Below are 12550 nucleotides of genomic sequence, written 5' to 3'. Positions count from 1 at the left end.
CCTTGTGTGGCCCATCTTCACCCGGGGACAACTCCCTAGCCTGATTCTGGGTTCTCTCAGTCTTAAAAGCTTGCTTCACAGCAGGGAGGGAACAGGGTTACACTGAAAAGTCATTGTAGGCCTCAAGTCAAATTGCTCTACAATATGTCACATAATAGTTCTATAGTCTGTATAAAATAAGCTATATGCTATTCTGCCAGCTTTTCTGGGAGTGGGGGTGATGTTTCTTGATGCCTAACTTACACACCTCACTCCCTGAAATATTCAGCAGACCTTCCTTACGGTTGCCAGGGTTGATGATGGATGTTCCCTGTTGGTCAGATTAAGATCCTAAGGAGGGAAGAAATGAAGCAAATTGATGTTTACTAAGCACTTATATTAAGCACTTATATGTCAGACACAATGCAGAGCCTTTTAGATTATTTCATTTTTTTCTCTCAGACTTTGAGATACAAAGTACTACACCCCTCCTACATGTGATTCTCATAGTGTCGAGTACTGCCCACTTGGAAGTGTTCTCGAAATGTGTCGGAGTGTTTTTGTTGTGACAAGGATTGTAGGACCCTTTCAGCATTTCATGGGTAGAGGCAGGGATGCTAGGTGGCCTGCAATGCATTCTGGGACAGTGCTGCACAACACAAAGTTGTCCTGCATCCAGCGCCACATTCAAATGTCCCACCGGACATTTATGTTGGTGGGATACTTGTTTATAAACACCTGATGCTAAATCAAACCTCATTTACATGTAAACACAAAGTACAGTAAGACCTCAGGTAATGCCATCAAGAGGTTCTGCATCTTTAAGGGATAACATAAGGAAACCAATGTTACTGTAGACTAATGGCATCTCATTAACATTGTCACAAAATGACAGTGTTATCTGAGGATTTGCTGTACTTCAGGGAACGACACCTCTGTGGTCTGGTGAGCCCAGGTTATAGGATAGAATGTTTTATTTCTAACTGCACAGAAGAATGTAAAGGGAAGCCAGCCCAAACATAACTGGGCAGGGTGGGGGTAGGGGGTGTGTGTACGGAATGAAATGGAGAGCCTTTCTATGACCACGACAAAAAAATCTCTTAGGACTTGCGGTAGGGCTGAGATCTCCAAAACCAAAGTTGGCAATTGATCACACAGCCTGCTGAGTTCACAGCCCTGCTGCCCTTTGATGAAGTTAGGCATAGACAGAAAGTGGGATTATGACAAGTGGAACAGCTATATGAGAGGACATGGGAGAAATCCATGGCAGTCTAAAACACTGGGCGGAAGCAGCCCCCTCCCTTCCTTACTGGAGAAAGATCCCAAATGCCCACTTGCCCTAATGCTCAAGGCTGCTTAGCTGGAAGGCAGGGATCAGTTTTGGCCTAGGGAGTAAAAAATAGACTCTCAGTAGGAAAGAATCTTGGAGCCACACAGAAGTGCAGAAACTTGTTAATTGATACCCTCAGAAATTTGAGAAGTATTTGTGGGAATGGGTTTTTGTGGAAGGAAGGGGAAATGTAATGTTGGACCAGGCTGATCTTCTTGATGTGCATGCATGTACCAGGGATTCTGCATTCTCTGAGCCCTTGCCAGGAGCTGGCTCACTTCCAAATGATGGGTTGGCCAGTGCAGACTTGGACCAAACACTGGCCCACATGAAATGGAATTTAAGATCCCAAATCCCTTGGCATCATGTAGAAGAAGGAATTCAAAAATTTCTGAAGTAGGGATGGACTGGATCTGTTTGGTGCCGCCTCCTCCTCCTTACAAATACTTGTAACTATGGTCCTTAATGAACCTAGTTTTGAAGAAAGTCTAGGTCAGGAGTGCTGGGTGGAGGGGTTCCCCAACATCAAAAAGGAGGAAGAATGCAGAGGTGTGGGAGACCAGGCATTTAACCCTCAGAAATTAAATGGGAAGGTCCCAGTAATATTCAGCAGTCTCTGCGTGAGGCAAGATCTCACGCTGGAGGGCCCTAAAAAGTTTAATCAAAGGTGGCCACTAAGTCTTACTTGATTTATATAACCAAGCAAACATAAGAAAGAAAACAAAACAAAAACCAGAAACATTTTCTAGCCCTGGCAAAAAAAAAAAAAAAAAAACCCCACTGAAGCCACCATGATAGTTACAGAGCATCGCCTGACACCTAGGCTTGAGCTGGTTTATTAATCTACGGCCCTGTGAATGAAGCACACACTACCTGCCCTTGAGGAAGGCCTCTGCTCTACTGCTACATGAATATAATGTGAACATTTCTCTTGCCTTCTCTAAAAGGACCTGTGGCAATTTTCCAGGGCGACTGAATACTGAAGAAAAGGAAATACCCAAACCTTTCAGGGAATCTTGGATGAAGACTTTGAGCTAATACCAATTTCTTGAGTCTGAGAGTATTACTGGAGGTCCACTAATCATGTGAAAAATAGTGTTTTGATCTTTGTCCCTAGACTGGAGGTCTAGTGGGGTCCCAAAGCTGTCCTATATCTCCAGTTTCTGAGTGATAGTTAGAAAAGGCCCCCACTTGGCTCCCTGGCCCATGGAGGCCATTATAATAGAAAAGGCCAATAGAATCCAATTGAGCAACTGTTAGAATAGAAAACTCAGCAGCGATACATCTCTGGGGAGACTGCAGAGATCAGTGCCTCCACCCAAGACCCTGTAGGGTGATGACACCTATCAAAACACCATTGTTTCCCCCATTTGGCTGGTGCAGATTAGGTGGGTCTTGGAAAATGACAGTGGGTTATTTTAATCAAATGACAATTGCAATTTTAGCTGCTGTGTTGGATATGTGCTCCTTATTATAATCCCTGGAGCTAACGTAACTCTACTGGTTTCATTTTCTAGTCCGAAAAACAGAAAACACCAGAAGCATTTTGCTATCCTTTAATATTCCACTCAGGGATCCCTCAGTTCTCCTCCAGCTCTGTATCAGAAAGAATTTGATTCCCTGATCCTATTCCACAAGGCATCAAGCTGACCCACTACATTGATTAAATCACACTAATAGGGCCTAGAGGGCAAAGGTACATTTTTGGGTTATATACCAGATCGTTTCCTTTTGTTAGAAACACTTATAAAATGTACATATGGGAAGAAGGTGTGAGCACATGGTATGCTGAGCAGCCAATTCCAATAGTTGGAATGTAGTGGACATCTACTATTATTGCCTATTTAATATCCCTCCCCTTAATTTTGGTGACATCACATGGCCTTTTCTTTGGGTAACTACCTTTCTTCTATCCCATGTGATCTGTTATAGAAGTTGATCCAGGTACCCTGCTGTTCATCCCCACCAAGGGAGAGGATGTGACACAAGCTAGGCAAACCCACCTCTTTCTTGGGATTGGGACTGTGAGCAGAATGATCCTGGGAAGGAAAGTGATTGGAGGAGGACCGTTTGGATGGCAGTGTCCTAAACAGAAGGTTCACAGGTCCTGCCACTGTGGTCCGAAGAGCTCCCCTCATTCCTCTATTTCCTGAGGTTGGTCAGTCAACCTTTCCCTCGATTGGGTGAATTTACCAGTACCATTCAGTGGTGGGCTGAATGGAGGTCCCAAAGATATGTCCACACCCTAATCTCTGGAACCTATAGAGGTTAACCTTATTTGGGGAAAGGGTCTTTTTTTTTTTTTTTTTTTTGGCAGGTGTGAGTAAGTTAAGGATCTCGAGATGAGATCATCTGGGATTGTCCCAGTGGGCCCTAAATGCCATCACAAGTGTCCTTATGAGAGAGAGGCATCGGGTGATTTGACACACAGAGGAGAAGGCGATGTGATGACAGGCAGAGTTTGGAGTGATGCAGCCACAATCCAAGGAACACTGGCAGCCACCAGAAGCTGGAAGAGGCAAGGAGAGAATTCTCCCCTAGAGCCTCCGGAGAGTATGACCCTGCTGACACCTTGATTTTGGATTTCTGGTCTCCAGAATGGTGAGACAATAAATTCCGTTGTTTTAAGCCATCAAGTTTGTGGTAATTTGTTATAGCAGCCACAGGAAACTAATACAGCTTCCAATAAATTCATTTTTTCACTTAAGGTAGTCAGTTTCTGTTGCACGTTGTCAAAGAACCCTAACTGTAACATTCGTTCATCGCTTCGATCACCCTTTTTGACCAAGTTAGTTCCAGCTGGATTCCTGTCACTTGCAACCTCTGCCAAATCAAAGATTAGAACTAGAGAATGTGGATTCTGAGTCACTCCACATATCACCCCACCCTCCCCAATCACCCAGAAAACACACCGGGTGGCCAGCTCCATATAGGCAGAAACAGGTCCCTGGGCCCAGCCTCTTTATTTGCATAATGTTTTTCATTGATATATGTGAGTGGGAGTGCGTTGTAGCTTTTCTGCCAGGACCACACACCACCTGGTGATGGATGCAGGCCAGACGATTCCCCAGAGCTCTCCCCACACCAGCTCTAGGGATTAGTCTGTGGGATCAGAAAGTCCGGAAGCTAACCAGCTCCTTGGCATGTTCAGCAAGACCAGAAGGGTGGGGCATGCGGCTCTCCTGGCTTCTGAGCCCCGACCTGGGCAGAGCTGGGCCTAGGCATTACCGGGCGAGTGCGTGGGAGGGCCGGTACGCACGTGCGTGGTCGGTTTATGAGCGGCCCCTGGGCTTAGCGCCAGTCTCTCTTCTGGTCTGGAGACGGGCATCCATCTGTGTGTGGAGGCTTACTATGTCCCAGGCCCTGTGCATGACACGAGGCCCTCACCCATGCCATTTCCTCTGCTTGGAATACACTGCTTTCCTGGAACCCCAACCGACTAATTACCATTTATCCATATGATGGCAGGTTAAATCATCACTTTCTCAGGAAAGTCTTCTCTGACCTGAGAAGTTAACGGTCCCTGCCACATGATACACACGTATAGTTCCCTGTACTTAGTAGACTCATCAGTACATATTTGTGTGATTATTGGATTAAAATCTGTCTCCCCACTAGTCTGTAAGTTTCACAACAAAGAAATATATATTTTGCTTGACATTGCATCTCTTGAACCCAGTAAGAGTCAATAAATCACAGGCCGGGTGGGTAAAGTGAGAATTAGTGGGGCTAACACAGGAGCAACAGTGTGTGTGGGGGGGGGCGGGGGGCACGGTGGGAGACTGGACAGTGCATGCCTCACCCCAAGGCATTCGAATTTTAAAAATATACTAAAAATACTGTTCAGCTAAACAAAATCTGTCTGCAGGCCACATGTGAAGCCCCCGCTTAGGACTTTTCTGGTGGATATTTGTTGAATGAGTGAGTGAAGACACTATAAGGAAGTCATTGTGAGAACCTCGAAAAGCAAGGAGGAAGAGGGAGGCAGACCGAAAGGACCTCTTTCTCAGTCTTGTCTACATTCTCTTAAAGGCAAGGTGTCTCTCTGGCTCTTTCCTCTTTCTCCCCAGTGCTCGGCACACAATAGCTTATGAATTGGTTGATCTAGTCAACATTTACTAAATACCTACTCTGCACCAAGCCCACACTCATTGCCTGATTGTGGCTCTGTGTTTGTCCCATCCAGAACCAGTGTGATGGGACAGACACAGAGCCACAATCAGGCAATGACAGTATGGTGATGGATGTTCTAGCAACAGTATGTGAAAAGGGCTATGGGAACGCTTCCATGCCAATTTTTTTTAGCAAGTAGAGAGGATTCAGTAGGTGAGTATACAAGATACGTCCCCAGCAAGGATGAGGGGACTGAAACTGGCCAAAGGGACAGGAGTCTCAAGCATTTGCCTGGATGGTAACTCAAGGTACGGCTGGAGGTCTTCATGATGGGAAGACAGGAACTGCCAAGGTCAGATTGGCAGGGTGGGGAATCCAGGGTGGGGGGACAGATGCATGGCAGCCCCTTGCCACCAACTCTTCAGAGCCAAGCTGGCTTGAAATCAGTGCCTCCCTGTTCCATTTGGCTTTCTTCTCCCTTTGGGCCCGGCCTGTCAGCATTTGACAGCTGGGCCGAAATCTGGCGATGGGCAGGGACTTGCCCACTTCATACATCAGGTCTTAGCATAGCCAGGTCCAGACTTTAGGGCTCAGGCCAGGGCCCCTTTTCCTGTATCTCAAGCCAGCCCTGGGTTGCTCAGCAAATCCTGGACATGAGCTAAGGAGGCAACTCTCGCTTCCTTCCTCCCAGACCTCATCTTTGAAAGCTGATGCCTGTTGGAATCTCCTGGAAAAGTACCACAGCTGAGGTCAAGGGCTCCTACATCTGAATCCCCTGTCTGGTCCTTTCTTTAAGTGCTAACAGAGGGTTCTAACACTATGGATCAACTCTGGGAATCCATGGACCCATGCAGGCTTCGTGAGGGCAGCAGAGTGGAAGGAACATTGTTTTGGGAGACCAATGAGCTTGGATTCCAAACTGGACTCCACCACTTCTGGCTGTGTGACCTCTCTGAGCCTCAGCTTGTTCCTGTGAAATGGGGATAATTCTCGTCCTCCGACATAAGGCCAAATGTGATCTGGCTAATAGATAGCAGGTGCTCAAGATCTGTTAGCATCCTTTTGACTTTCTCCTTCTGGCTCATGCTGCTTCCCGGATGGCTCGGAGGTTTGTTTATAAAGGTCTCGGAGTCACTCCAGGCTCACGGGATCTAGGGTAACACTATCCCACCCTTGGCCATTGGAGGAAGGACCCAGCCTCTGGGTGTCATTTCTCATGGTAGGGTGAGTCATCCTGAGCGGTCAGGCTACCATGAAGAACTCAAGCAGGGGAAGAATCCCTGCTCTGTTGCAGCTGACTGCAGCAGTGTGGGAAGAGAGACATGGAGCATTAATTTCAATAAATGTGAGAATTTGGAGGCCTGCTGGGGTCCTGGGCTTCCAGGTCTGCAGACCTGCCCTCCTGGGAGGTGTCACGGGATGTCTCCAGAGACCCCTCTGATACCCCATCAACACTGCTCAGTAAGTCCTCAAACTCCTGGTGGCCACTGTTGCGCACGGCGGCTTCCAGAGCCTTCTGGCGCCGGTAGAAATGGGAGAACTTGTTGAAGATGATGGTGATGGGGAGCGCTACTACCAGGATGCCCCCTAGGATGCAGCCCGAGGCTGCCAGCTTGCCAGCCACTGTCACCGGCACCACGTCCCCGTAGCCCACGGTGGTCATGCTCACTGTGCCCCACCACCAGCAGGCTGGGATGGTGTCGAAGCCCACGTCCTCCTCCTTCTCAGCTGTGTAGGCCACACCGGAGAACACTGACACACCGACGGCCAGGTACAGCAATAAGATGCCCACCTCACGGTAGCTGTGCTGGAAGAGAACGTAGGAGCCGAGTCAGAGCTGGGTGGGCTACCTGGTATTGGGCATTTGGGGAAACCGAGGCCCAGAGAGTAGAAGGGACAGGTCTGAGGTCACAGAGCAAGGTAGAGCTAGTGCCAAGACCAGGGTCCCCTGACTCTAAACTAAGGTCTTTCAACTAAATAAAAGCAGCAAAACTCCCTGGGACGGAACACAGGCCTAATTCCCATTGTCCAAGGTGCTTGCTAAGTCACAATTGTTTCTTCTAATGTGGGGGACACTGGTGGCACCAGTCAGTTAATGAAAAACTTGTGATTTTTACACTGTTGCATAATCAAGAGAGAACCCATAGTTTATATTCTACAACACAAAGAGTTGGTTTCATGTATTTTTGACTTGTCAATCACATTTCTGATAAGTACAAAAATATTTTATGCCTCTCAAGGAAGCTGAGAGAACACACACACACACATTCCCTAGACCATCCCTAAAACAGTGGTTCTCAAATATGGGCAATCCTGGCCTCTCCCCTGGGGACGTTTGATAATATATGGAGACATTTCTGATTGTCATACCTGGGACAGGTGTGCGACTGGCATTGAGTGGGTAGAGACCAAGGATGTTGCTAAACATCTTATAATGCACAGGACAGCCCTCCGCCACAAAGAATTACCTGGCCCCAAATATTAATAGAGCCTGAGAACCCCTAGTCTAGAGCTGGGCCTTCCAAACTGTAGTGTGGAGGAATCATGTAGAGATCTTGATTAAAGGGGAGAAGGCAGTTGAGGAGTCCTGGGGTAGAGTCAGGGAGGCTGCAATTCTAGCAAGCTTCCAGCTAATGAAAAAGCTGCTGCTGGTCAGGGGCCTCGCTTGGAGTAGCGAGGCTCTCATCTGGAGTCTTAAACTTGTGTCTTGGACTCTGTCGGCCTCCATCAATGTTCTTGCAGAGTAAACCGGCAGCATTGGGCCCTGGCCCCCTGTATGGTGGAGGCAAGGCAGAGTGCTGGGGCAGAGAGATTGTCCTGGGAGAGATTCTGAGTTCAGGAGGTCTGGCTAATGGAATTCTCTGCATCTGCTCATCACCCTAGCATTTTGCCCAGTTGCCCTGCCTGCACCCAGCATCCTGACTGCCCTGCCACGAGGGCGTCCCAAAGGCTTTACTAAGCCGTGGGTGGAAGGGATCTTTCGGCACCTTCTGGGGATCCTTGGCAGGGTTATACGGGGCTTTAGGAGAAAAAACATGAGGTGCTGGAGTCAGTCACAGCTGGATTCTTCTCTAGGCTCTTTCACTCACTCACTGAGGAGCCTCTGACAAGTCCTGTCACCTCTTGGAGCCTCAGTTTTCACATCTGCAAAGTAGTGACAAATAATACTTGCCCCTGCTTAAATCCCTCATAGGCTCCCCTATTCCCTTGGGACAACGTCCAAAATCCTGGGCCAAGAGTTCATGGCCCTTCGATATCCTGTCCCACTCACCTCTCCAACCCCATCGACTGACGCCCCTTCCCTCCATGTTCCCCTCCCAGCATTTAGCCTGTTCTCTCTTCAGGCCTTCGGCTAAGCTGTTCACATGTCCTCCCTCCCCAAAACTGCCTAATGTCACCCCCTTAAGGGTAAGTTTGCCACTAGGCGGTGATCCACTCCCAGTGCAGGGCCTGACACAAGGAGGGTCCTCAACCAATTGTAACTAGGCTTTAAAACGCCAACCCTCCAACCTCAGGTTCTTCATCTACGGGAAGGGAATGCATAATAGCATCTTCCTGAGGAAGTTGTCCTGAGGGTGAAATCGATAATGGATATGAAATTGGCACAGAAATAGCACTTAGTGTTAGCTCTGAGGCTAGTGCTAGACTTGGCCTATTAAGGGGGACCTATGATAACCGAGCCCCCGATAATGACAGAAGAAAGGCTCAGCGGAGAAGCCAGTTAGTGTCTTGCTTTGCATATTTTTGTGCTACGCACTATTCGACGTTCACTTTTTGATTTATCAAAAGTGAACTTTGGTCTTTTCTTTTTCTTTCTTTCTCTCCTTCTAGCTCTCTGACTCTCTCTCCCTTCCCTTCTCCTTCGAACCTCTATCTCAGTTTTCTGCCCCGGGAAATAAAGATAACCGGAAGCCCTTCTTTACAAGGCTGTTGGAAAGGTCGGACTGGACGTGAAATGTACACCTGTGCCTGGCATAAAGGATAGCTCTGCGCGCCTGGACGCAGCAGGCTTGTAAGTTCACCTGACCGGCCTGATGGTTACACCCGCCTCCACCTGATCCCCAACCCTCAGAGGCCCAGTTACCTTGAGCGTGGCGCCCAGAGAGCGCAGCCCTGTGGAATGGCGCGCCAACTTGAGCACGCGGAAGATGCGCATGAGGCGGAACACCTGCACCACCTTGCCTAAGTCGCCGAGCTCCTCGCCGCTCGCGCCTCCCTGGTCGCCAAGCGCCGCACCAGCCATCAGCGTGAGATAGAAAGGCAGCACGGACACGATGTCGATGAGGTTCAGCGGGTGGCAGAAGAAGTTACGTGTGCTGGGCGCCAGCAGGAGGCGCGACGACACCTCGAAGCTGAACCAGGCAATGCAGAAGTACTCGAGACGTCGCAGCACTGGGTCGTCGCGCACGTCTTCCGCGCTGCGGCCCGCGGCCACAGCGGCCAAGGCGGCCGCCGCCTCGCGGGCCTGGTACTCGGGCAGGCTGTGGATGCACATGGCGGCGATGGAGGCGAGCACCACGCCGATGGAGACGCAGCTGAAGAGCTTGCTGGGCAGCGAGTAGCCTGGGTTCTCCATGGTGAGCCAGAGGCGGCGGCGCAGGCGGCCGCAACGCGCCGCGCCATAGCGCGCCAGCTCCCGCTGCACGTCGGAGATCTCGCCCGGGCACGGGTCCACGCTGCTCGGCGTGTCGCTGTCCTCGTCCCAGGCGCGCGGCCGCGCCACGCGCCGCTCCAGGTAGCGTGCGCGGCAGCACGTGGCCAGTGCGCTCTCGCCCAGGCCCCAGTAGTCGGCCTCCTGGCCGAAAGCGAAGACGCACAGCTCGTCGAGCACGTGCAGGCGGCCGGTGCGGTAGAAGTGCAGCAGCCCCAGGAAGAAGCCCGGGTGCCGGTCAAAGTAGAACTCGCGCGCCGCGGGGTCGTAGTCGTCGCACAGGCGCCGCGCCTGCTCCTCCGAAGCCGCGGCCTGCAGGCGGCCCAACCGCGTGCCTGGGAAGCGCGCCAGGGCGCGCGCGCTCAGCCGCCGCCGCACGCCGCCCACGTTCACGCGCAGGGCCTCGTCTCTTCGTCTCCAGGGGACCCTGGCGCCGGGCCGCGGGGACTCGCTCACCATGGCTGCGGCGCGCCGGCCTGCGGAGACGCGAGGGGCGCTCTGAGGGGATTCCCCGGACCTCCCTTCCAGGAAGACCAAGTTCAAATTCCCTGCCCCATCCACCAGCCAGGGGTTGTCGGAGGCTCTATGTGAAGCGTCTGGTATGCAGGAGGTGCCCAGGAGGTGCCAAGTGCTCCCTGGACTCAAGAATTAGGTTTGGGTTTGCATAGATCTCACTTTCCGACCGAGGGACTTTGGCCAGGTCGCTGGCCCTCCGCACCCCATTTTCATTGGCATAAAGCAAATGCTGAGCTCTACCTTGGAGGATTATGAAAGTGGTTGAATGACAGGATGTCCGGGCACCTGGGGCGTGCCCAGAGAGGATGTCTCTCCCTTTCCCAGACAAACTTGGATTTTCACATCCCAGAGGTCTACTGTGAGATCTTGGACACACCAGCTCTCTGAACCTCAGTTTCCTCAGCAAAACGGGGACAGCGATGCTTATCACCTAAGGTTTTTGGCAAAATTAATATAGACCAGTAGTTCTCAAAGTGTGTTCCCTGGACTGGCAGCCTCAGCATCACCTGTAAATGTGTCAAAGATGCAAATTTTCAGCCTGCTCTAGACAGAAACTTTGGGGATGGGGTCCAGCAGTCTGTGTTTAAGAAGCGTGAAGGGTGATTCCGACGCATGGTCAAGTCTGAGAGCCATTGGCTTAAGTATTTAAAGCATCTGTAGAGTCAGTCACATTGAGCTTTGGCTCTCTTGTGTGACCATAGGCAAGTCACATCACCTCTCTGAGCTTCTGTCAAGTGGAGATAAAAATATCCAACACCAACTGTGGTTAAAAAGGTTAGATGAACTCATGTCTTTATTGGGCCTGGCTCCCAGAAGAAGTTAAGTAAGTTATCCACCTATTTCACTGTCTCCTGGAGTCAGGCAAACCTGGATTTATCTCCACCTTAGGGGCACCGGGCAGCTTAAGGAAGATGCTTTTCTCCATGTCTCAGTTTCCTGCACAATGCAGACACTAGCACCTGCCTCCAAGGTAGACTGGAAGGTACGTTATGGAAGTGCTCAGCTTTAGTAGCTACTCAGGAAATGTCAGGTCCTGCCACTGGGTCTAAGCTCTGCTGGAAATGAGGGCCAGTAACTTACCTCCTGACCTTGGTAATGTCATCCGCACTGTGGGTTCAGTAATGCCTGCTTCCTGGAGTGGACGGGGATTGAGTGTACATCAAGCAGCTGGCCCAGTGCCTGGCAAGGAGCAGGCAGATGCTCTTCACTTACCCTGGGCTTGGCATTAAGCAGGTTGGGGTTTCATCCTTAGCTCTGTCACTTGTGACCTCAGGCCAGTCTCCTCTTGCTCTGGGCTTATCTCTCTTATCTATGGAATGGAAATAATAGCACTTCAGGTGAAGGGTTATTGTATGTGTGCAAAGCCCCTGGAACACAGTAGGTGCTCAATAAATATTAATCCTTTGCATGTCTCTCTGGTCACTCTCAGGTTCCAATTCTGAGTCTGCCACTTACTAACTGTTGACCTTGAGCTGATCCATTCCCTTCTTTGAGCTTCAGAGTCCCCGTCCGTAAACTGGGGAACATCGTCCTTTCAATGAGAGGTTATGAGGATTACATCAAGCAAGGTGTTTATCAGTAGCACAGAACCTGTAAATTGTGCACAATAAATACGTGTGTGCTACAGCTGCATGTCCACCCCTCCACCTGGACTTGGTGTCAAAAGATGAAGATTCTAATCCAGCTCCATCATCCATTAGCTGCCCTTTTCTCCTTCTGGAATTCACCTTCCTACTGGATGAAATGGGACAATTCAACAAAACTTCCCCAGCAATCAGTAAGAAAGATTAAGTGATTTGCTTAAAACGACCCAGCTAATCCATGGCACAGGTAATGCTGGAAACTAGGGTTTGTGATTCAAGACTCTCCACACTTTGATCATCTACTATGTGCCAGTCACTTCGTACTCTTCACTGGGTTGAATCCCTAATCCCAACTCTGCCAGAGAGGTTTTCTAATCC

At 50.0% G+C, this 12550-nt stretch overlaps 1 protein-coding gene across 1 annotated transcript; it reads right to left on the bottom strand.

The window, feature by feature from the left end:
* Positions 1 to 6758: 6758 nt before the first annotated feature.
* KCNS1 (potassium voltage-gated channel modifier subfamily S member 1) lies at positions 6759 to 11092 on the bottom strand. Its single transcript, XM_011369352.1, has 3 exons — positions 11020 to 11092; positions 9507 to 10549; positions 6759 to 7229 (listed from the first exon to the last, which is right to left on the bottom strand). The coding sequence occupies exons 1-3, from the start codon at positions 11090 to 11092 to the stop codon at positions 6759 to 6761; spliced, it is 1587 nt and encodes a 528-aa protein (XP_011367654.1).
* Between the last annotated feature and the right edge of the window lie 1458 nt (positions 11093 to 12550).

This window comes from Pteropus vampyrus, unplaced genomic scaffold (assembly GCF_000151845.1).
Source record: "Pteropus vampyrus isolate Shadow unplaced genomic scaffold, Pvam_2.0 Scaffold147, whole genome shotgun sequence".
NCBI classification, from domain to species: Eukaryota; Metazoa; Chordata; class Mammalia; order Chiroptera; family Pteropodidae; genus Pteropus; species Pteropus vampyrus.
The sequence above is the reverse complement of the archived record's forward strand: the minus strand, read 5'-3'. Positions and strand labels throughout refer to the sequence as shown.

Excerpts from the sequence above, each read along its gene's own strand:
- KCNS1 (XM_011369352.1), bottom strand. The coding sequence starts at position 11,092 with ATGCTGAGGCTGCCAGTCCAGGGAACACACTTTGAGAACTACTGGTCT. Across the intron at positions 10,550-11,019 it reads AATTTTGCCAAAAACCTTAG|GCCGGCGCGCCGCAGCCATG; the intron begins GTGATAAGCATC and ends GCGTCTCCGCAG. Across the intron at positions 7,230-9,506 it reads CTCTGGGCGCCACGCTCAAG|CACAGCTACCGTGAGGTGGG; the intron begins GTAACTGGGCCT and ends GTTCTCTTCCAG.